The sequence below is a fragment of the Pleurodeles waltl genome, chromosome 8 (genome assembly GCF_031143425.1).
Source record: "Pleurodeles waltl isolate 20211129_DDA chromosome 8, aPleWal1.hap1.20221129, whole genome shotgun sequence".
In the NCBI taxonomy this organism is placed as follows: domain Eukaryota; kingdom Metazoa; phylum Chordata; class Amphibia; order Caudata; family Salamandridae; genus Pleurodeles; species Pleurodeles waltl.
The window spans coordinates 1,189,362,179-1,189,387,900 of NC_090447.1; the positions used below are offsets into that span (position 1 = coordinate 1,189,362,179).

Sequence of the window (25,722 nt, forward strand, 5' to 3'; positions counted from 1 at the left end):
TCACCACTCAGAGAATGCACATGTTTCACTTGTCATTCATTCTCCCAGGCACCATCAACAATTTACAACACATGCTCAAACAATTGCATCTCTTGGATAACAAACATGAGTTAGTTATCACCTCCATGCTATCTCTCAAACGTTGTACTCTGAAGCAAATGGAGTGGTCCGATGACCTGCGCCATTCTCCATCCATCTCGAACCAATTCCTTGCAAAGGAAGTTAAGATCTGTTAAAAACTGTAGATCACCTTTAAAAACCTGCCCATCATCAAACTTATTCAATACCTAAACGTCCATTCATCATCATACAGCCAATGTCAACCATTCCTGGATTCTTCCAGTGGGACTGGAACATTTAATATTGACATTCATCTCCCAATGGAAAAGTAAACCATAAAATGGAAGCCTGACAATCAGCAGTATACCCATGTACTGCATTTGCAATAAGAAAGGAAATAGCATAACCCACAAACAAAAGATGACCTCGCAGTACAGACACGTCTCTGCTCTACACGCAAAACGATCATCACCATAACTCCATTCTACAAACCTACACTCACAGAAGCCCCTGATGGAAGCAAAATGCACGTTCGATTTTATTATACACTGTGTCAACCCCTAGCCAGACAGGTCTGTATTCGAGTCAAGTGAAAAATGCAATAACATCAACCAACTATTTATAGAAACGAATGATTAAATCAGAGAGCTATCAATATCACTAAACAAGCTATTAACACGGCACACATCTCACCATAGCTAATACATCCCTCTAAAACACTTTAAGCTACACACTTCAAGTCCATCCTCACCGGGTCAGGGTTCGAGTAGTAGAAAACAATACATATATGTTCCTAACTCTTAACCCTGACACACGAATACAGAGTCACTATGGAAAGAGGAAAGTGAAGGGAAGGGGCAAATAAACACTGGATTCATCAGGTGGAGTTATCACGACCATGGTCAGTCATGGAACCAAAACGTCAGGAAATAATGCACAGACATAAAACATTAACAACACAACCATGCATATAATGCTTAACCCCTTCGCTGCCAGGCCTTTTCCCCCTCCTGTGCCAGGTCTTTTTTTGGCTATTTGGGGCAGTTCGCGCTTAGGCCCTCATAACTTTTTGTCCACATGAGCTAGCCAAGCTAAATTTGCGTCCTTTTTTTCCAACATCCTAGGAATTCTAGAGGTACCCAGACTTTGTGGGTTCCCCTGAAGGAGGCCAAGAAATTAGCCAAAATACAGTGAAAAATTGCTGTTTTTTTCACCTCAATCTCAATATTTGTTTTCCAGTTGTTATTTTCTGTAGGAAACCCTTGTAGGATCTACACAAATTACCCCTTGCTGAATTCAGAATTTTATCTACTTTTTAGAAATGTTTAGGTTTCTGGGATCCAGCATTGGTTTCACACCCATTTCTGTCACTGACTGGAAGGAGGCTGAAAGCACAAAAAATCGTAAAAATGGGGTATGTCCCAGTAAAATGCCAAATTTGTGTTGAAAAATTGGGTTTTCTGATTCAAGTCTGCATGTTCATGAAAGCTGGGAAGCTGGTGATTTTAGCACTGCAAGCCCTTTGTTGATGCCATTTTCAGGGAAAAAACCACAAGCCTTCTTCTGCAGCCCCTTTTTCCCATTTTTTTTTTTAAACTAATTTTTCTCTACGTTTTACTCTGTAACTTTTTCCTGCAATGTCAGATTTTTAAAGCAATATACTGTTACGTCTTCTGGTTGCGCGGATATATAGGGCTTGTAGGTTCATCAAGAACTGTAGGTACCCAGAGCCAATAAATGAGCTGCACCCTGCAGTGGGTTTTCATTCTATACCGGGTATACAGCAATTCATTTGCTGAAATATAAAGAGTCAAAAATAGCTATCAAGAAAACCTTTGTATTTCCAAAATTGGCACAAGATAAGGTGTTGAGGAGCAGTGGTTATTTGCACATCTCTGAATTCCGGGGTGCCCATACTAGCATGTGAATTACAGGGCATTTCTCAAATAGACGTCTTTTTTACACACTCTCTTATATTTGGAAGGAAAAAATTTAGAGAAAGACAAGGGGCAATAACACTTGTTTTGCTATTCTATGTTCCCTCAAGTCTCCCGATAAAAATGATACCTCACTTGTGTGGGTCACTTGCCTAGCGCCCGCGACAGGAAATGCCCCAAAACACAACGTGGACACATCACATTTTTTTACAGAAAACAGAGGTGTTTTTTGCAAAGTGCCTACCTGTACATTTTGGCCTCTAGCTCAGCCGGCACCTAGGGAAACCTATCAAACCTGTGCATTTCTGAAAACTAGAGACCTAGGGGAATCCAAGATGGGGTGACTTGTGGGGCTCTGACCAGGTTCTGTTACCCAGAATCCTTTGCAAACCTCACAATTTGGCTAAAAAAACACATTTTCCTCACATTTCGGTGACAGAAAGTTCTGGAATCTGAGAGGAGCCACAAATTTCCTTTCACCCAGTGTTCCCCCAAGTCTCCCGATAAAAATTATACCTCACTTGTGTGGGTAGGCCTAGCGCCCACGAAAGGAAATGGCCCAAAACACAACGTGGACACATCACATTTTTGCACAGAAAACAGAGGTGTTTTTTACAAAGTGCCTACCTGTGGATTTTGGCCTCTAGCTCAGCCGGCCCCAGGGTGGGCAGAAATGGCCTAAAATAAATATGGCCCCCCCAAGCACCCCGGGGAGCGACCCTTGCCTACGGGGTCGCTCCCCCTGCGTGACATTGGCACAAACAAAAAAAGATACCCGGTGCCTAGTTGTTTCTGCCCCCCTTGACCTAAAATCAGCCGATTTGCACCCAAAGGGGGGCAGAAATGGTCTAAATACAATTTGCCCCCCAGGGGAGCGACCCTTACCTAATGGGTCGCTCCCCATCTCTAAAAAAGCAAACGAACAAAAAAAAACACACAAAAAAAATTAGCCCTGGCGCCTAGAGGTTTCTGCCCCCCTGGGGGGCAGATCGGCCTAATAACAATAGTAATAGGCCGATCTGCCCCCCGGGGGGGCAGAAAAGGCCTTAAAAAAAAGCCCCCCTGGGAGCGACCCTTGCCCAAGGGGTCGCTCCCCTCATGCCAGTTTCAAATAAAAATAAAATCCCTGGTGTCTAGTGGGCGTTTCAAAAGCCGGATTGCTTTACAATCCGGCTTTTGAAACGCTGAGAGAGACTTCAAAGGGAAGGAAATTCATTTCCTTCCCTTTGAAGCCTTTCCGGCCTCCTCCACGTGATCGGAAGAGAAATGATTTGCATTTCTCTTCCGAGCGCGCTGGAAGCTCAGCTTCCAGCGCGAAGGAGGAGGCCTCTGTGACAATCAGCGCGCGATGCGTGCTGACGTCACAGGGGTTGGGGGATGGAAGGGAAAGGGATTCCCTTTCCATCCACGACCGGGGTGTGTGGGTGGGGGGCCCATGGGGGGAGCGCTAGCGCTCCCCCCGGTTCCCGGGTGCTGGACGAGGTGATCTCCTTCAAGGCACCCGGGAACCGGTGCCTTGGATGAGATCACCTCGTCCAAGGCACCGTAGGAGTTAAAACTACAAAAAAAGTCAGCGTTCTTAACAGTCTTCCTGTGAAGGCTAATAGGAAACCTCTGGGAAGAAACTGTCACAAGACGGTCCAGTTAGTCAAGGCTGAAACATTGATTAAATCAGAGTTAATGTGATAAAATTAACACTCAAACCAAGAAGGACATGACTTGAATAAGAAAGGAAACACAAAGTAAAGGTGTAGAAAGAAGGGTCAGGTATGAACTGATGCAACAGCAGGAAAGCAACACAACATGCTAAGTTGCTATGCATCAGCTTTATTTAGGGGAACCCTTTTAGCTACACTGCCCAGCAGAACCAGTAAGTGATGATGATGATATCAGAAGGTGACCCAGAAGTTCTTTAGCTTATTTGCCAGTCCCATCTGCAGTAACGGCTGCCACTGAACAGGGGTGCTGGCAGGGGTGGGCGGTGGAGTAAAAAAAAAAAAAAAACACTTACCTGCTCCAAACGGAGACAAGTTAACTCCTCCATCCTTGTCAGGAAGCACACAGGCTCACAAACTCTCCTCAGCCAATCACGACTCTGCTGCCACCAGCATGACAGCAATGTTGTGATTGGTGTATGCACCCTGCTTCGGCGCTCACACAGGGAGGGGGACTCTGTGCACTTTCTCCTGGCTCTGCAATACAGCCAGGAGGAGAAATGCAAAGTATGCATGTCGCCGGCCAAACAGACATGCGCACTTATGGCGCATTCACTACTCCTCCTCCAGCCCCATCCAGCTCCGCCCTGCCATAACCTGGCTCATTTAAAAATAAAATGATAATAACGCTCCATTATTATTGTTAAACATGGCATCCTTGATGTGGTCTCCCCTGTCTTTTTTTCCACTGCTTCCCATGTTTTGACTGCATGCTGGACTCTGTTTTTGCTGGTTTTGGTACTCTGGGCACTTTACTACTGCTGACCAATGCTAAAGTGCAAGTGCTCCCTGTGTAAATTGTATGTGTAATTGGCTTTTCCACGATTGGGATATTTGATTTACTAGTACATCCCTAGTAAAGTGCTTTCGAGGTGCCCAGGGCTTGTAAATCAAATGCTACTAGTAGGTCTGAAGCATTGATTGTGCCACCCACATGAGTAGCCCTGTAAACATGGCTCAGACCTGCCACTGCAGTGTCTGTGTGAGCAGTTTTTAATCTGCCTATTTGACTTGGCAAGCATACCTACACGCCAGGCCCAAAACTTCCCTTTTTATACATGTGAGGCACCCCTAAGGTAGGCCCTAGGTAGTCCCATGGGCAGGGTGCAGTATATGTTAAAGGTTGGACATGTGCTGGTGTGTTTTTACATGTCCTAACAGTTAACTACTGCCAAATTCGGTTTTCACTGTTGCCAGTCCTATCTTTCTTATAGGTTAACATGGGGGCTGCCTTTAAATAACGTTTACGTGCAATTTCCCTTTGGGAGCAGATAGAGATCAGGAGTTTGGTGTCTCTGATCTCACAATTTAAAAATACAACTATTGATAAAGTTGGTTTCTAAATTGTCAGTTTGGAAGTGCCACTTTCAGAAAGTCATCATTTTCTTGCTTAAACCATTCTTTGACTCTGTCTGCTTGTGTATTCCTTGTCTGGGTCAGACTGACAGCTGGGCTGTTTGTGAATCTCCACTAGACAGTGACACAAAGGGACCTGGGGTGTAGCCTGCATATCCTGATGGGCCATCCGGGCTAGAATGGAGGAAGGAGGGATCACTTACACCTGCAAGGGCTGTGCCTGCCCTCACACAATGCAGTCTCCAACACCCTGGTGTAAGTCTGGAGCCAGGCCTGGGCAAGGCAGGATCTTGTGAACAACAAAGACTTTCCTTTGAACTTTGCCTACTTCAAAGTCAGAAAGGGGTATAAGTAGTGGACCCAAAACCCCAGATTTTTAAATTATTTCTGGATTCAAGAGGAACCTCTGCCAAGAAGAAGAGCTGGAGGAGGAGTACTGCCCCTTTGCCTGTGACTATGCTTTGTTGGGTTGGCCTGCAGATGCTACTTCTGCCTGAAAGAGGACAAAGACTGGGCTTTGTGGTATATTCCTGCTTGTGAAGTGTCTCCAAGGGCTTGGACTGAGCTTGCCTCCTGTTCTGAAGTTTCAGGGCCATCAAAGACTTTGTCTGCCTGCATCTGGACTCTCTGCTGAGACTCCTACCCCAGCCAAGTATTGCCCACTCCAATCCTGGGGCCCTTGAAAGGTGAATCTGATTGAACAAAGACTGAAATCCACGCACAGGAGTTGTGCAGGGAATATTTCAACGCACCACCTGCGATGTGGCTGTAAAAACAATGCACCACCTGCATCGCAGTAGAAAAATTTACGTACCACCTGCATTGCGGCTGGGTGGTGTCCATTTTGTAGTGTTTTCACTGCGTTACTGTATGTATTGGTACAAATATTTTACACATTGCCTCTGAGATAAGCCTGACTGCTTGCGCCAAGCTACCAAGGCAAACTGACTGCCAACCAGAGACCCTATTTCTAACAATTATAATTTTCTTTTTTCCTTCAGCTGCAAGCAGTGGGGAGACGCTCCTCCGCCTTAGCGGAGGAGCCACCACTGCATCTGCCAACCCAATCTGCAGAGATTTGTCCACCAGAATGGCCTCTGTCTTCTAACACACACAGACATGGACTGTGTCTGTGTACATAACCATGCACGCCATTCATCATGCCAACTGAGAGATAGGTTCTTCGCATAGAGTTCTTAAGGCAACCCACTACAAAGAAAAAATCCATCACTGCAGTAGCAGTGATATCAATTCTCAACACAGTCAATACCTAAGTCACACAAGGCACCTCACCAAATGCTCTCAAAACATGGCTGATCCTACCATTGGTCAAGAAAGTCAAGCTAGGCCCTGATGGCCTAGGCAACTACCAACCTATCACCCATCTTCTTATCAGAACCATCTTATAAAGGTGGCTACTAAACAATAAAATAATATATGATTAGGATATGTGTGTAAGGTGTGTGTGTACTTTGGAGTTTATTTACAAAGATTTTGGGTGGGTGCGCACAAGCTGCAAAGCAAGGCAAGAGGTTTCATTGATTGACTTACCAGATACCTGAAAGTGCATATACAACCCTTTGTAAATAATCCACTTTACATCTGTCAGCAGCTGAGGGTGTGATCTATGTGCGCTCAATGAAGGGCTTCATGTGAGGTTACGCAAGTCACTAGCTTTCTGGAATTTCGCAGCTTGGGCATTCCCTTTTCCTTCATGATTAGGCGGCAGAGAGCTATAGTAAACTCTGGGTAGAGGTGTCTGGGTCTCTAAAACTAGGCCACTTGAGACAGCCTAGGAGAGGCTCCTGATGTCCATAGCCATGACATGAGCGGACCATACAGTGGCCAAGAGAGCTGATTAGTCAGATGTGATGATAAATACTGGTCGATGTAACTAACGCTTTCTTTCACAATCTCTTGTGAACAAAGAAGGAACTGTGGATCTTCACACTTGCAAAGGAATTAATTCCAGTTACAGAGCCTGCCTGCCTGCTACCCTTTAATGGACTAGGACCAAGTCTGGGAAAAGAATTCTTCTGAAAGTACTTCTGGAAATGCTTTGCAAAGAAGAGAGCACCTCCTGCTCTTGAGTGGTGCGGGGCTGCACCCAAAGAGTCAACCTGCATTGTTTATTTCCTAGGTGCAGCGCTTCTAATGTAGAAGCGCTACAAGTAGGAACGTGGCCGGCAGATCCTCATCAACAAAACCAGCCCCCAAGACAGAGGAACTGGGACCCACCCTTCCAGCCCACCAAAACGCCTGATATCCAGTCCAGCCCTGCGTATGACCCGCACATTTTATGTAAACAACGCAATGGACCAAAAAACAATATCCTCTGTTAAAGGGTAAGCATCAAGAAATCTGTGAAATGCTATCTGCTTAAACTGTGTGTACACTTTCTGTGGTGCCTCAACGTTTACTCTGCTGTAAACATAATATTCATGATTTATGCCCTCTTCCAAGAACAGCCCATTTTGTTTTTTTATACCTGCATGGCTGGGGCAATGAGCCTTTACTAAGCAAGTAGCTCACTCTTTTTGATTTTGTTCTGTATGTCTTAACATATGTATGTTAAATGTTGTTTCGTCATGACGCTAGAATCTTGGAATTTTAAGTCTGATACAAAACAAAGTCAGGGACCTCTATGTCCTGGTGAAGGTCACTGACAATTTGGGGCAATCAAAATTGTCCAAAACATGTCAACAATAAAACCTGATTATTGGGTAATTAAACCCCGGATACCATCACCCCTTCCTCCCCATCCGACCATACCCCTTTAAAAAAAAAAAATGCTCCCACTTTTGCTTTGTTTCTTTTTTAAGCCTCTTGCCCCCTCCTGCTGTACTCACATTTTTTGCAAACTTCTTACTCCAACTTTACTACATTTTCAAACTTCCTTACTCCCCTTTCAGATGTACTTATTTTTTACAACTCCCACTTTACTCCCTTTTTTAAACCCCTTCCTTCTCTTCCTGCTTTACTTCCTTTTTATAAACCCTTTACTCTCACTTCTTCTTTACTCCTTTTTAAACTCCTTACTCCGCCTGCAGTTTTACTCCCATGTTTTTACAAACCTTTTGTTCCCACTCACGCATAAGTCAATTATTTTCAAACCCCTTACTCTTTCTCTCACAGTACTCCTATTTTTTGTAATATACCCTTGTTTCCTCTTCCCTTTTTGCTCTCTTCTTTTTAGCAAACTCTTTACTCCCACTGTTGCTTTTCATTCTTTTTTAAACCCTTTATTCCCACTCCTCCTTTACTCCTATTTTTTATAACCCCCTTATTGCCATTTTACTCCTTTTTCAAGCGCCTTACTTCTCTTCAGCTTTAGTTCTGTTTTTTTTAAAATACCCTTGCTTACACTCTCAGTCTATTCCATTGTTTCAAACCCTTTACTCACCTTCCAGCGTCGTTCCAATTTTTTTTTACAAACACCTTACTCCCACTTTACTCCGTTTTTGTAGCTCTCCCTCCCCCTCCTGATTTACTCCTTTTTGGAAACCCTTACTCCCCATCCAACTTTACTTCCTTTTTTATAACCCTTTTACTCCGACTCCTGGTTTAATCTCCTTTAAAACCCCTTACTGCCTTAACTTTAATTATGTTTTTTTTCAAATTCCTTACACCTTCTCCCACTCCACCCTCTTTTTACAAAATCCATTACTCCCACTTCTGTTTTACTCCATTTTTAAAATCCCCATCCCACTTTACTCAATTTTTTTTTTACAAAGCCTTAATTCCACCTCCCATCCTAATAAAAGGGCACCGGGTTAACATTTGTTACCTCATCAGTATCCCTGCAGGCAGTGCTTAATTTGTAAAAAAAAAATAAAAAATAAAAAAAATGATAAGTGCCAAGGCCCCCGTCATGAGTCTACTGCAGCTTATACCACCCATTGCCCCTGCCAGTGCTGACAATTGCAGTACCAACACAACTACTAACCATCACACTACTACAAGAGAGACAATTCAGACCATTCCAGGCCCCCAAAGCTACAAGAATTGCTTCAGCAGCAGGTATTAGTGATTGGTGTAATGACAGACAGGGTCACCATGTGGCAGACTGTTATAAGTACCAGTGTTGCCTACTGAGTGCCAGAAACCACAGTCTCAAATTAAGCACTGCCTTCGGGCTTGTGGACTTCAGTTGCACATTCTGAACAGTAGCACAGACCTCAGTCAGTATCAACACAAAGATATCTGATATCTCTGAACTGCAAGAGCTGGAAATGGTACCTGCTAAAAGGTATCAAGAGAAAGGCTTATACCATTTTGTTAACTTGCCACTCATGGTACCACCTTGCATATTCCGAACATTGAACTCCCTAATGATTGATTTAATACGGGGGAAGGGTCGTCGCCTCGTTGGCCTGACGAAACTACAGTTACCCCCAGACATGGATGGAGTGGGAGCCCCAGACTTCAAAGCCTACTTTATAGTGGGCCAACTCCAATGGCTGGCCTACTGGCTAGCCAGCCATAATTTGTAAGAGATAAATTGTACGGCAGCATTATGGATGAAAGGCTTCATTCATTGTTTGCTCTGTCCTGGGTCCCCAAAATTACCTCTGGAGCTACTTTACAATTGTGCATGGTGTTGGTTTACTGGAATCTAGCTACACATTACACAGCCTCAGCAACCTCCTATGCACCCAACATACCACTGCGGGGGCTCCCTACCCCCTCAGGAACGATTACGACAGCCATGCTCAGAGTGTGGGAACAACAAGGACCGCGTACACTAGGGGACTTATTTGAGGATGGCATAATAATGCTGCACTCGGACTTTGTGCAAGTACATGGGTTCTTCTGAAACCCTCTTTTTAACCCATGCTAAAATACTGTCCTATGTACGCAATCACTGGGTACCACAGGGCACTGAACCAGGCACACATAAAGCCCTTCAGGCATTGCACACAATGGGGCATGGCAGACATCTGATTAGATGGCTATACCGAGGGCTCCAAGCACATCTTCACACATCCTTGGATATGCTGAAAACTAAGTGGGCAACTTATACAGGTAGAGATATTGCTGATAAAGAGTGGACTTTCATATTACAATATGCTAAAAAGGTATCCCGCAATAGTAGATTTGAACTGATACAATTTTACCTTTTGCATCATGCATACCTCACTCCGCACAGGCTCAATAGGATGTATCACTCGACAACAGAGCAATGTCCTTGGTGTCGTGCCATTGATGCCGACCTTCTCCATATTCTCTGGGCATGCCCGTCCCTCTCACAGTATTGGGCTACCATAGAAGCCACTTTGATACGGACCGCGGAGGTAGCAGTGGAACTGATGCCTGCTTATTTCCTCCTGGGATTAGACCCTAACCCACGAGGTTCTAAGGTAACTGCACACTTCATGGATCTGGCTTTGCTCTTGGCGAAACAACAGCTGACAAGGCACTGGAAGTCTCCCCAAGCCTCAACCATACAGTCATGGAAGAAGGAAGTATTACGCTGGGGTCAGGCTGAAATTTCAGCCCTTAGGAGAGAGGAATATAGAGGGATGAGAAAGAAATCAATATCCCTGGAGTGGGACACATTAGTGGAAGCGTTTAGGGCTCAGAATGAAACGCAAGACTAGCTGCACTGTGACGATTAGAGTCCTTTAGAGATGCTGTGCAAAGAGAGCGAATAGAAAGCCTGTGGCTTACGCATATTACAAACACTGGGGTTCTCATTTAGTCGTACCCTTCCCACATGTGACTCGAGTAGAGGAGTGTTCTTCTCGAGTAGACTAGATACGTCGGCCCTCCCTTTTAGTAGATGTACTCCCAGAGGATCAATGGCACTTGCAACATAGATGGCTTATCTCATACACTTAATGACGGAAGCATGGGGTGGGATGAGGGGACAAGGGAGGGGAGCTTTTGTTGTTCTTCAATAATGTTAAATGATACACCAATATGCAGACACACCTGCAGGTCTGGAATTAGGCCGATTGTCTACATTTATGATAGATATGTAGTGATACTTATCCTATTCTATGTCTGTTGTATCATGCTAAGGTAAAAAAAATCTATAAAACTCTGTTTAAAAAAAAAATCAAGAGAAAGGCTTGATCACATGAGCTAATGACTGTTGAGACTGTGAATAACATTTTCCCTAGACTGAAACCTAAGGGATCTTGAACCCAATTCATTATAATACTGTTGAAGGAAATCTACTGCTTAATGGCTAAGCAATATAACGACATTTAAGATTAGATTCCTGCCTAGGAAGGAGCTAGGGATCCTGGCACTGGGCAGGTGTGAGTCTAGCCACACCTATGGCCTAGTGGGACTACTCAGAAAGACAGGACTTCGCTATCTTTATTTTGTGTGTTGTATTTTGCAATGTGTATAAAAGTAATTCCCTTTTTAAAAAGTAAAGCACTTGACTGAACTGATGCCTTTTCTAATGATATTATTCTGTTTTATTGTGTTTTGATGTCTAGTCCACACCACCACCCTGGGTAAGCCTTGGACTTCTCTAACTTGTTAACCAAAGTAATAAATTAGAGAACTTTGTAATCAAGTCCAATATTCTAGTGGGCTCAGGACGTTAATAGCAAATAATTCCAATTGTTCAAGTTGGAGCCCAGTAGACCCCAGTTGCCCTGTGATTACTGGAATCTTTGTCTTACAACCAAACTTAGATTTTCTGTAACAACCTGGAAAAGAATTTGTTACTGATCTTGGAAATGCAAAAGCAATGAGTAACTGACTAAACCACACAAGCAGTTCATGCACAAGTAGGTCAGTAACTAAGAACAAAGGTTCTCAACCTGTGGTTAGCTAATCATGGTGATCCACAACACCTACCGAGGGGTCCGTGACTGCTTAGAATAGAAAATAATAATAACAGATTAATAAAATGCATATGAATAAAGAAGCAAAATGTAAAACTGAAATTTTTAAAAAGTTCTGTAAATGAGAAGGAATTTGAAACTGGAGGCTAGAAATTAAGTTGTTATCCTCGGATTGATTTGCAGGAGCAGTGCAAGAGGTCAAACAGAATATAGCATGGACGATGGGTGGCTTCAGGTAAATTTAAATTTAGATTTTTAATATTTGTGAATTAAATAAAATATTTCATTATTAGTGAATGTGTTTGATGAATGTTTGTTTCTTTATTTGTGGGTATTTTTGTAGGTTCAAATCATCAAAAGCTCTTAAGCAAGGTTACACTGCTTCCAGTAATGGCTCAGTGGGGCCTTCTGGATCCCAATAATGATTACGTGGGGGTCTACAGATATCAGAAGTTAAGAACCACTGAACTAAGACACTGGCACCCAACCTAGGGATGCACCACAAAGCAATACCTCAAACATATCCCAGGATAGCTCAGACTTGAGTATGCAATGTCAACCTTACAACCACGTGGAAAAGTACCACTAGACAGGAAACAATGCTATTAAGCCATACGAAGGGCCTCCTAACAAAATAAAGGTTCATGCCATAACTGTGATAGGCTGTATTCGGTGTTGCAGGTTACTGTAGCAACACAAAAGGATTACTATAGACAAAGGTCAGTTGAAAAAATGAAAGAAAAATAATTTTAACCCCCAGAATCCATGGGAGAAAGTTTAGTAAGTGATGCTATATGTCCTTGCACAATTAACTTTTTTACTCCTGTGAACGGTATTAAATGAATTATGTTTTATTATCCTATTTATTGAATGGGTACTTCTTGTCTAAAATGCCTCGCCTGGAGCCATATCACATAAACAGTTGTATGCCCGCACTATTTGAAATTGTTGGCGGTATTGTGTTGGCGGCATTTGTTGATGTAAACAATTGTCAGATTCTTTTGATGATTTCAATGTGTTGTGTTAACTGTTTATTGAAATAACGTTGCAATAATGCAAAATACATATGACGGTGCAATATCGATGTTTTACAACTGATCAACTGAAATACCACCGATTCAGATTTGTTTACGTGCGTGGTAATTACAGCAGCATTGAAACAACAATGGGCTTTTGCATTAGCCTAAAAACCTAACTTTCCCACAGTGGATTGCTAGCACGAGTTCTAGAACAATTTTATCACAGATACGAATTAGCAAAAAAATCGGTTGGCAATTCTAAACTAAATATGTGCCCCCGTGTCTGTGGCTTCTTTGTTCATGTCTGGATTAACTTTGGCCATCGTGGGAAACGCACAATTTACACTGTCGCGTGTTCGTTGGACACTTTTGTTGAAGGAAAGTTGGGCACGTTCTGCGGCACGCACTGCTCGTGCCAGTAAGTTTAAATAATAAAAATAAAGGGCGGGATGTGCTTTTGATATTTCATGAATGCCAGAGGCCCGAGGCCTGCGTGTGAACCAGGGCGGCTGTCCGTTCCTGCCCGGGTACCAATCTGTTCCTTGCAGACGGATTTGCCGCTCAGGGAAATACCTCTCTGCCTGGCTGTATGTGGAGCCTCCCGTGTCCAGGAATTTGGACAGAGTGGTACAGACATCGCCAACCGAGGCCGCGGTCACCGACCCTCCCTTTAAAGGCAATCCCATGGCTCAGGCCGCAGTCATCCACACACCGCCGAGCGGGAGCGAGGCGTGCACCCGGGAAGAGAGGGCCGCAGCGAGGAGGGACATCCGGATCCACCCGTGAGTAGGCCTCTCAGCTTCGCTTAATTCGGTAAAATACGTCTGCGTAGTCTTGATGCCAGGTCGTGCCTCTTTCTTCACCACCCTACACTGCCTGTCCCTACATATACAAAGCTCTTACTGGTTATTTCCAAGTCCTGATTTCCCCCTTTGCCACTGGGAGCAGGGGAGTCCAGTTCAGGTCCAGGATGGCCGCATGCATTTCGCATTTTCACTATGTCCCCAATATTCATTCATATATAGCAAGGCTGCAGAGGCACAGCTATAAATGGTGCCTCAGGTGCAGCTTAATTGTTTGTATTCCTTTTCCAGTGACTCTTGTTCTATTTTCTCCTGGGGCCAGGTTCAGCCTCAAAAAATACACCAGGTAAATAAGAATAAAAATATTTGCTTTAAGAGAACAGTAAACCAAAAATATCCCCTGGCGTTTCTAATGGAGGGACTTGGTGAGAATGCGATGCCCTTCAATGTACGCTAAGCTTGATCGTCGCTGGTTGAAGAGGCGAGACTTTCAAGCTTCCCTATGAGATACTTTACAAAAATAAATTTCATTGGGAAATAATTGCACGGCTAGTGGTCATTGTGAGAATCAGGAATAACGCTGTTCCTCGTGGGCCAAGTCCACACCTAGTCCACGACTGTTCAGATTTTGTTTAAAAAAAAGCCAAAGCAAAAAAGCATATAGCAGAACAAACAAGTTATCCCTGATCTCAAGAGATCTCAAATTGTCCCTTAGCAGGCTCCAGTAGCTCCCTCAATATTGTGCTTTTTAACTTTGCATTGTGGTACATGTAGGTTGTAAAGGAGAATGCAAAGTTGCAGTTCCGCAATGCAAAGAAAAATCAGGAATTGTTCATAATTAACATGGTACACATTAGGAAATGTGTTTTTATGGTAATTCTGTTTAATTAAATTAAGCATATATAATACTTTAATGTACATAATTTCACTGCACAAAACCTTGTGCTTTGCTTATTGAAAGCACGTTTTCAGAGTGATTTACTCCATGTGATAGCACGAACACACGACTCAATATCTCCCGGCACACGCTGATTTCATTAGTGAGATTTCCTCTTAGGAACACTTGTTTTCCAGTACTCAATTTCAATTCAGTACGACTACAACTCCCAACATGCATTAGCTCGTTAAACGGAAGCACAGAACTATAAATATAGTATGCAGATAACATGGCATCACCTGGACCAATTGTCTGTAGATCTCACACGTGCCTTTTCTAACTAAATAATTTAGTCAACCCTGCAGCATAATTTGGCCTTTCCCTGATGCATAATTCCAGTGACCCTGCCTATGTCCTGACAAGTGTCTTGTCAGGGCCGGACTGGGAACCCAAAGAGGCCCTGGCAATTTTGTGGTACTTACTCCCGGGATGGGGCTGGGGAGGGGTGCTGGTAGAGAGGGAGGTGGGTGGTGGCGGGTGGGGGGGGGGGGGTGCAAGTGCACAGCTTTTGCTACTGGGGGCTGATATTGCAGCACTGCTGCAAGACCGGTCCCAATAAGAAAACCGGCCCACCCCTTCCAGCCTCCTGGGGCCGCTACGGCCAGTCCGGCCCTGTGTCTGGTCACCCCCTCATGCCCTGTCTGCTCCTCTGTTTGCAGGTGCGTCACTTCCCGCCTTTGTTCACCTCATGCAGCCTCACTGCTTGATCACGTTGATTTTGACATCTGGCGCCCTTGGGAAAGGATGCTGCGGCCGGCACGATGCGCTGGAGGAGCGGAGCACGGAGTTCGCTGTCAGCTTCTACCAGAAGTTGGCAGACACTGACAACAGGACCAATCTCATCGTTTCCCCGGCTAGTGTTTCCGTTTCCTTGGGTGTGCTGCAGTTCGGGGCCCAGGGGAACACCTTCCGACAGCTGGAAAGAGCCCTTGGCTACAACGTGCACGGTACTGTGTCACTTTAAAACTGCATGTTATGTGATGCTGGAACTTTTTATAGGTTAGTGATTTAGGCCCAAATTTACAAAGACTTTGCATCGGGTTTCCATTCCATTTTTGATGCAAACCTGACACAAAATGTTGTGGTGGTACTTATAATCCAAGGAAAATCACGATTGTAACCAAAACTAACGCAAAGCTGTCCAACGCGCTGCCTTGCATTACTTTGCGTGAAGGGTGCGTTCCCTGGGTGTTCCTGTGCAACCATCCATGGGGTTTGAGGCAAATTCGTATCTACAAAGAATTGCAGAGTATGTTACACAATAACACGCTTCCACTATGGCGCAGCGGTGTCTGCGCTGGCACACAGCAGCATACAGCGCACCAGTGCTGGGAGAGAGCAGAACAGTGCACATCTTTGTAGCTATTGGCTCTGTTCTGCTCTCTCCCATTCAGGCAGCGCAGCAACTCTACTTGCTGCTCTGTCTGATTTCTTAGTAAATCTGGGTCTGAGTGAAGAGCAATGTGAAGTGAAATAGAAGTGTGGCGTATTGTCTTTTGCGATTGTGTATAGCAAAGTGCAGAGTCACGTCAAGTGAGAATCTTTTCAGTGGCATAATGAAACTTGAGGAGGCCCCCTGCACAGCACGTGGAGAGGGCCTCCTCTCCCTGGCCCACCACTTTTGATGAGGGGGGTCCCCTGGTACTCGGGGGCCCCCCAGCATCACAGGAGTTGCAGGTCTTATGTTACGCCACTAAGGCCCATATTTATACTTTTTTTTGCGCCTATTTGGCGTCACATTTTGACGCAAAAGTGGCGCAAACTTACAAAATACACTTGTATTTTGTAAGTTTGCGTCACTTTTGCATCAAAAAATGATGCAAATGCAGCGCTAAAAAAGAATAAATACGGGCCTAAATCTTTTAACCATTACTTTTTTGGCTTTTCAGACAACAGTTCCACCAGCCCTGTTCCAGAAGTAAGAGTTGTTATATAAACATGCAATGTGATGTCAGAACATTTTACCATATGGCTCTTACTCAGTTCTGAAATAGAGTAGGAACCGTCCAGATGCTGGTTCAAGCAGCTATTCATGAGCCAGAACTGCAATCCAAGTTGACCACTGTGAGTCCCCCCGCCTGCGTGCAGATGTAGTGTGCCAGGACACTTAAAGATATATAAAGTGGCGTGCACACATTCAGTGTGCATCACCGTGAGGGGCTGTTGCTGGCTCACTTTCGTTTCCATCGTGTGTGCTAGAGGTATTTTGCCTGGGGGAACAGCTGGAGGACACAACCAGCACACATGAAACATCTACCCTGAGCTCTGCACCCAGTGATCAATCAAGACAAACAAAGAAATACCATACAGTGTAACGTCACAAGTTGAGAAAAACAGAGCTGTTAAAGTTCTTTTGACTTTCTCAGGCTCTGGGTCTATGTAATCTGTGGATGCTCTGTAGAAATACCACATACGTCTGTGTCTTTGTGTGTGTGTGTGTGTGTGTGCAAGTACACTGGTAATAATTATATAAACAGCAGATAATAACAAGGATTGGCAATGGTAATAGGACTGGCGATGGCTGTCAGCCTTCTAGCAATTCTTGTGATGTTTTGTTACAGTTTTTGCAAAATTGTATTGTTTGGGAATGTGCCTGGCCATCATCAATCGAAAAAAATCATTTGCTACAGGCAGAAGGGATTCTTGTCTCAAAAATACCACTCATTACCATAGTACTCCTGTGCATTGAAGGGATCTTCTTAAAAAGTCAATCAGTCTGGCATTGGCTGCAAGCCTCGAGAAAGAAAGAAAGACGCTCTAAAAGTAATTTACAGCAGCATTGGTAGGAGATGTGATCTGATAAAGATGGAATGTGCATCAGAAGTGTCCTGCTATCCCAACAGGCTCTAAACACAAAGGCAACACTAAAGTAATTATAAATTACAAACAACAGCACTAGTGCTGAAGGCAACTAGCTTGTGTGTAGATGTGCAATTTGTGAGAGAAAATGGCATCACTCAAATGGAAGTTAACCAGTGGCTTAATTAAGATGATCTACTGCCCCTAATCCCATTTTATCCATATTCATTAAAGAAAGACTGAATTTAAACTAGTCGCAATGTTTTCTAACTTATTTCTTTGCAGGTCACATGTGACTGTATGAACTTAGTGCATTAGCAGGATTGTTTGTTGCAGGTATCTTTGCTACAAAATGAGTAACCCACTGAGCTATCATGCATGAAATGGAGGTCTGTAACCTACACTTACACATTATGCCTCGCAGCAGGCGTTTTAACCCTTAAGATGATTCAAGACCGTGCATACATGTCTCTAATAAATGCATGCTATACCAGAGTTATCTACCAGCTTTTTACTTTGGAAGATGCTGGATTACACATAGATCTCTGCAGCAGGCCCCACACCTCCCTGAGATACCTTAAATTTCAATATGTTTTGACTAATTAATTAAGCCAGAAAAGCTTTACTATCAAATGTTTCTTTATTTCTATTTTTGTTGGGGAAGATATTGTATTATTTTTCATGTGCATACAGGTTGTGCTGTACCTCGAGATAAATGGGAGTCCACCCACTTTTGTGTCTTTGAAGTCTACCTGTACCACATTTTTAGAATCTAAATGTAGTACCTTTTCTGTGGTTAGTGTTATCTCACTGGGGCCACGATCCACTTCCTGTGTCATCATTTACGTGTTATCCAGGCATGCATGTAGTTGAGTCATTCCACACTACCAGATTAAAACACATCATTATTGAAGTTCTATTTTTTTTAATGCATGCCGCCTTGTAAATGTATGCAGTTGCATTTATTCATGGATGTGTTGCACAGGTTAGTGGCACATGACAAACCAGGCAAGCTGCAGCTGTTAGTATTGTTAATCTCCAGCAAACAGCAAAGCATAAGAAGCATTGGCATTGCCAATAGGTCTGGTTTATGAATACAATGTTAATCCAGACCTAACAATCTATACACATTAATGACTGCCCTCTTCTGATCTGTGCTGCTGCACGAGAAAAACGCCATCAATTATCCAGTGATCTACGACACTTTAGTAGCATTAAAATGACATGTGTGTGCACCTGAAAGTTCAAGCTCAGGATGCTGGATAAATAAGGACAATGTGGAGGTCAAGCACCTTTTGTGGAACCAAACAATCTGTGCCCAACCAAAACATGCATTCCTGGCTCCCAACATGTGGGTAGAGACAACGCCTCTCTCCTGGTGATTGTCACATTATTCTCCGGGGACAGTTGCTCTGTCAAGCCAGATCATAAAAAGTATGGCTACCATTTTTACAAGATCATGCCAGTGCTTCCTTACATGACATATACAATGAAAATCAATTTAATACACCTGGGCAACGCACCCAGATAAAGAATGCCCCGCAGTGCCACACCAATGTTGATCTGCACTACATAAATGCAAATGATGTAACCGTTGCAGAAATTAAGCAGTCTGTGGTAAGCAACGTCTTCACATAATTCTTTGAATGGTGCAATCTAGTATGTCATTGACAATGTCTTTGTGAGGGGAGAGGTTAAGATAATTTTCACATGTATGACTGTGTGTGTGCGTCAGACCTCATCCATTGGTATCATTAAAGACAATATATGAAGCCACAAACAGTTTCTCTTTTCACCATCTTTATATTGACAGTCTTCTCACTGCATACATCCACTGTGAGAAAACTGCCCAGAGGAATTAGTAGTTCAGAAAACTGCACATAGAAACTGGTAGTACAGCCGAAGAGGGTGTGTCTAAGCGGCTGTGTAACCGGGTGCGTTGGATGCAGTGTAAAGTCTAAGGCCAGACCTTAAATTCAGAATCCACTGAGCACGGCCAAAGGCCATGCCTTGCAAGCTCTAGTGCAAGAGGAACACGTTGAAGAAGCAGAATGCTGATTTATCGTAATCGATGCTAAAATCTGGGTTGAACGGAGGGACTTCCTACTTGAGTTGACATTGGAAGCTTTGACTTTTGTGGTCTAACAAGATACAAAACTGTCTCCCTAAGGCCAGCCTGGATTGTGGAAAAATTAGTATCTTGGTGGTTTGGAATGCAAATACTGCAGTCTTTACCAGAAAATTAATACCCAAAGCAGTAGCATCTGCCCACCTCTTTCTATTGTTGCATTTCAAAAGACACATTCTTCTGGTATTAGTCACTGTACCATAATACTCATTCTTTTGTACTGATCTTCTGCTTTTTTCATCAGATGAGAGAGTTCAAGACTTCCTGCGTACTGTGTATGAGGAGTTGGCCAACTCCAGTGAAGGCATCGTCATTCGCCTGGCATGTGCACTTTTTCTGCAAGCTGGCATCCATCTCTCACCTCATTTCGTAGCGCAGGCCGCACTATGGGCAAACAGCAGCCTGCAGACAACAAATTTCAGTGAGCCTTCAAGGACACTTGCCCAGATAAACGAGTGGGTGATCCATCGGATTGGAGGTAAGAAAAAGATACCTGCGACCCACTCAAGATGGTAGCACTGCAGGTTTACAAGTCCACTGGCAATGGCTTGCCAACGTGCACACAGCTGAATTTCTATTTCTATATAATTATTTTCTAAAAACAATACTTGTGGGGCATGTTACTGATGTGTAAGCCATTGATGTTGCCTTTGGTATCCCGATGATAAACAGGTTTACAACTAAGTACAATGTTTACATATAGATATGCAATACAACCTTAGCTATGGTATTTGGGAAATGCGGGAGCTGCGCATGGAGTGTGTTTTCTTGCAGTGGGTGGGAGTGCTGAAGTTTGTGGAGAGTCAAGGTATTTTGGTAACCCAAATGGTACATTTCAGGACGTTTGTTGAGTTTTTGTTTTCCGTTCGTAATTACTGCCAGTGAAATTTAAAGGTTCTTAAATTCCTATCCTCATTTTCCATGTGAACCCATTGCATCGAGATTTTGCTTTTGTGCCCTGGCATCTCTGTGAACTGTGCGAGCCTTGGATGCCGCCCATCTGTCAAAAAACGAAAGAGAAAATATTACTGTAGTCTTGCATAGCAAGCTTGCATCTATGATAATTCATATACTTTAAGTACACAAAGTGAAAATAAAATCAGAGCACACAAGAAGCTCCCTGTGGCCGTGTACCAAATGAAGAGATGTTGTGGTGCTCGCAGTAGGACAGAGCATACATACATTCAGTTCTCATTCCTTATTTCTTCCATTGGTAATGAGTAGATAAAACCAGCAGTTCAAGATTGGCAAGGGTGGCAAGCTTAAATGCAAATATTACTGTACTTGAACAGCCCACACCTTGCATTGGCTGTTATTAGTTGGGATGTATATATGATTAAATATAATACACCCAGCTAGGAAGCAATGCAGCACAGAAGGCAGGCTGCTCTGAGCCAACCACCTTTTTTTATTAAATGTGAGCAGTCACCCTTCTCATCCATAGGCTGCCTGCTTTCTTTTTAGAGAAAAAGCCCAGATTTACTAACACTTTGCGTCAGGTTTGTGTTACAACCACACAATAAGATTGATGCACATCACCATTTACAAAGAATCATTGACAGGGGTTTGCACCAAAATCCTAGATCTCCTCCAGGCAGGCACAATGAGGAGGAATGTTTTAATTTCCCCTTGTTTTTCCTATTTTGAATGTGACCTCACACATACAAAATAGAACAAACCTTAAAGCATAGTTTTTGTGATGTAAGGAACCCCTTCTGTTACAAAACCTATGATTTAGAGAACACAGACACCCTTGCACTATGGCACAAGGCTGCCTCCTTTGTTGCATGGCTGCCAAAAGTGCACCAGCGCAGGAAGAGAGGAGAATAGCTCCACATCTTAGTAGCTATGGCACTGTTATGCTCTCTCCCTTACATGCAAAGCAGTGTAGCAACTTTAGTTGTGTGACTTGCTAGTAAATCTGGCCTAAAGTTCCTGTCAAATCAGAGCATCAGTTAAATATTTATGGGGTCATTTAGAGTACAATGGGTGGTGTGCCAATCAGACAACTTGGTGGAGACCACCACCTCTGCCTTTTTGGCAGCACACCATACTCAATAGTTAGAGACTGTTTTGCTGCATGTGTATTTTCTGATGCGGTGGAAACCATTTAGGCAAAACTGAAATGCCAGCCGTTCACCTTGCATGGCGGATGGCTGTTATTTTATTCCGTTTTGCAAAAAGAAACCTCCAAAGTGGGGATTTGTTTCTTCAAAACAAAATATTAGAGGCCCTGACATGCAGGAACCTTTCTTCCAGCACATGGGAGCTCTTTCTGTGCTTTTCCTGGCGATCCTGGACAAGAAAAACATACTTTAGAAGGAGCGCCCTAAGAAGGGCGGATCTTCTGGCACGCTTTGGCTGGCTGACGCATGGCAGATGGCTGGTCATTCGAAGGTTTCTGCTGGCGGAAGTCTGGTATTTTCCCCGACTCTAAATGGAGCAGGGGCACCACAAGTTTAACAAATGGGGCATCCATCACTTTTTGCCAGCCCCCCCAATCGAACCCTGCAGATTGCCAGGCATAGTCCGGTTTTTAGAGATTGTTGAGAAGCCCGATTGAAACAGGTGATGTCAAAAATTGTGCCCACCATGGGCTATTCCTCCAAAAGGGCCACTTGAAGAACCCTTGTTGTTGTTGCCATGACTGCTCTTGTTGCTGAGCAGCAAAAGGGAAAAGACAACTTTAAGGTATGCATTCTGAAGGAGTGCAATCATTTTTTCTCTTCAGCCCATTTCTTGGGCAGGTCATCCAACTGAGGTCCGTACACATTGGGACAAATAAAGACAAATGAGATATGAGAGACTTCTCTATCCAGTTCCCAGGGACACAACCAAATGAGACTTCTGCCTGCCGTGACAGCCCCTGGTGAAGCAGCGGGAACACAGAGGCTGTATCTGACAGGATATACACCATTAACTCCATGGTACAAAACACATGTGTGCAGTCCTCTCCTTTCTGACACCCTTGTAGAGCACCCGAAAAACCATCAATAGTGCTTGAGAGGCATAGGCTGCATAGCTTGAAGAGTGGAACAAGAAATGGGGTGCTGCATCTGCTCTTTCTAGTGCCCCTCCATCTTTTTGTTGGCTGGATCATTAGGAAGGCACTCATTTGTTGCCAAGGAAGAAGAGATGCTTGCAAGCAGAGAGGGAACCTTAACACCTTTAGGAAATTCAATATCAAACCCTCCCAAAAAGTATTGCTTGCTCAAAACTTTGGAAATGCCTTCTTATCGATCTCTTTTCACTCACTTTCCAAAACAGTACATTTAGTGGTGAAAAGTCAGTAGTGGGGGCATCATAACTGAAAATGTCCTCCTGGGGAGCATCCATAGGTGGTCATATCCTCAATCTTCTGCAGCTCTTCTGGAGACAGAGCAATTCAGAAGGGACAGGCCTCCTCCTCCCCAATAAATGTCTTTTAGAAGTACATTTGCACCCTCCATGGCTGCTCACTAAATCAGACCGTCCTCATCTAGTGCTGAAGTACACCAAGGCAACTCTCATACTCCCTTTCTTACTCACTTCTCACGAGTTAAATACATAAAATATTCACTTGGAGCTGACCCCTCTACCCTGACTCCACCCCCCACTTCCTAGATTCTAGCTAGTCAGCTCACTCAGCACCACAGGGTGTCTTGGAAGGAGTGAGGAAACTTCCTGGAATGAGGACCTCTATAACCATGCACTCCCCTCCAAGGCCTTCCCACCCTAAGGAAGAGCAGCTAAAGCAGGAACGAACAGGGAGCGGCAAGTGGGAAGTTAGATTCACTGTGGCGGACCAGAGATGGTGTATACATGGTAAGCACTTACCTGAGTTACTTGAAAGCTCTGTTCTCCACAGAAAACCAGGATACACAAGACTTCTTGTTAGAGGGAACGGGTTATATGGGAAAGGGGGCAGAGTATTTATTAGTAGAAAGACTTAAGGGACTAAAAAGAAGTGTTTGTTGGTCTCTGTGGTCTCTATATTGCATTTGAAACCTTGTATCCTGTCTCTTAGGTAGGGTTCACCTTCAGATACTAAGGACTGGGATGAGGAAGGGAGGACAAGGAGGTAATGCGTACATAAATATGAGGCGTGTCAAGTAGCTGTAAATAGTTGTTTGATCACGACCTGTACAATGCAGGTACCAATAATTCACTGTTGAAAATCAGCACCTGGAGGGCCACAAAACATTAGAGAGAAATTGCCAGTCCGCTTAATCAAGCACCACAACTCTGCCACATAGTGAGTCATACTGGCTATCACAGACTTTTGCAAACTCATTTGCGGTATAGTACACAGTTGTGGGCATCTCGCACCTCTAAGGCCTTGTATGAAGTCATGTTGTTCCATGCAGGCTTCCGTTCCTTGCCTACTGTGTTCTTCATAGCAGACATGGCAGGAGCTCAAAACATGGTTCCAACTCACTAACGTGCTTGAATGCCCTCATTTTGTGAGCCATGGACTGCCTGATGGGTGTCTACTTGCCCAGTCTAAAAAAATATAAATCCCACTTTCAATTAACAACAAGGCGGTTTATTGCACAGAACGGTTTTGCATTGCACAGGTAATTCTTCATTTGTAGTGGGGTTTTTTGTAGCGGTGTAGAATGTATAGATTTTTTTCACCTGTTTGCCTCAATCCTAAGGTTATTGTGTTTTCTTTATTTTTCAATTAGGTGGAATGCCAGACTTTCTCACCTTGGATGCCTCTGCCTCACCTTTGACCCAAGTAGCTTTAGTGAGCACTATGTATTTTAAAAGCACTTGGCAAAAAAAGTTCTCCTTTACGGACACACAGACGTTGCCTTTCATCATTACAGAGGGATCCATCCTGAAGGTACCCATGATGCACCAGACAGCTGATGTCAATTATGGTAAACATGGCGGCGTTTTATAGCATGTTCAAACACTTCACCGACTTGTGTTTTAGACAGTAGATCTATAACTCTGCCCAAAGGTAAAGTGGAAAGCATTGTCTTATCTGCCCAATAGTAGGTGAATACTGTTTGTCATCTTTAAAGCACTACACATGAAACATAGGTGTTCTTATGTTATAGAGCTATATCACAGAGAAGGAGGTTTAACATTACAAACCAACAGCTTTAAAGACATAGGCCCTCATTACAACCTTGGCTGGCGGCCGAGGCCACCCGCCAATGTTGAACCGCCAAGCGGCCGCCTATGCAGCCGCAAACCCACCGGCCATATTTCAACATCCCTGCTGGGCCGGCGGCCGGCCCAGCAGGGATGGCGGCCGTAACATTGCAGCCGGCTCCTAATGGAGCTGACGGTCGGCATGGCCCCCAGGGGCCCCGCGACTCCCCTTCCCGACAGGCTGGCGGGAAGGGGAGTCAGACAGTGCACACGAGATCAGCGTCACAACACTACCCCTCTTACAAATGACAATTTAAATACAAAACAAAAGGATAAGGAGGGGATGAAACAATAAGGAAAAAGAGAATGAAGGAATGAAACACAGAGATGATAAAATATAAACACGATTAATCAGTTACATATTCTTTGAGTTTCCATGGGAACAAACGTACGCCTATCACAATGTGCTTGAGTACAGCTCTCATCCAGAGTTGATGCAGATCCATTAGAATGACAATTTTTTTAGACATCATTACAGCTGCAGCTTCTGTTATCTTGTTCAATATCAGAACTAGCTGTGTCAAACGTTAAGTTATAATTACACCCATCAGAACTTGTTTGTTCTTTCATTGTACTGAGAGTGTCTTTGCTGCGTCCCTAATAAACCTTTCTTTATTTAACTGTGTAGCAAACTCTAGATCATGAATAATACTACTAGACCTCTACTCATTTCCAACGTCATTCAGATCCTCCCCTGGAACTTTCCATACTCGTTTGACATTCCATCATTTCCCTTCTTTAGTTCATAAAGAGAGTTTCTTAGCAGTCGCGGCCCACTTCACTCGAAAGGAGTGGGGCGGGGGTGGCGCATGGGTGGTGGGGGTGGGGGAGGGTCAGGCAGGGCACCTAAAATGTAATAAAATTAAAAATAAAAGCACCTTTTTGGTGCTGTCCCGCGCCACGCTCCTCTTCCCTCCTTCCCTCCTTCCCTCCATCCCTCCTGGCTGCACACACAGGCACAGGCTCCCAGCCTGCTCTGCAGCCAATCCAGACACTGCTCAAAGCAGCATCAGGTTT

The 25,722-nt window shown here is 43.9% G+C and overlaps 1 protein-coding gene across 2 annotated transcripts in view; it reads left to right on the top strand.

Annotated features, from left to right (window-relative positions):
- Positions 1–13,385: 13,385 nt before the first annotated feature.
- SERPINE3 (serpin family E member 3) overlaps positions 13,386–25,722 on the top strand; it is a 128,574-nt gene continuing 116,237 nt past the window's right edge. Inside the window, exons 1-4 of one of the 2 annotated variants that reach the window (XM_069205443.1) lie at positions 13,386–13,675; positions 15,293–15,580; positions 19,805–20,038; positions 24,228–24,425. In XM_069205443.1, the coding sequence (XP_069061544.1) occupies positions 13,483–13,675; positions 15,293–15,580; positions 19,805–20,038; positions 24,228–24,425 (913 nt within the window). In that variant the 5' untranslated portion in view covers positions 13,386–13,482. The remainder of the gene's footprint in view (positions 13,676–15,292; positions 15,581–19,804; positions 20,039–24,227; positions 24,426–25,722) is intronic. The other variant, XM_069205441.1, reaches the window with a different exon arrangement.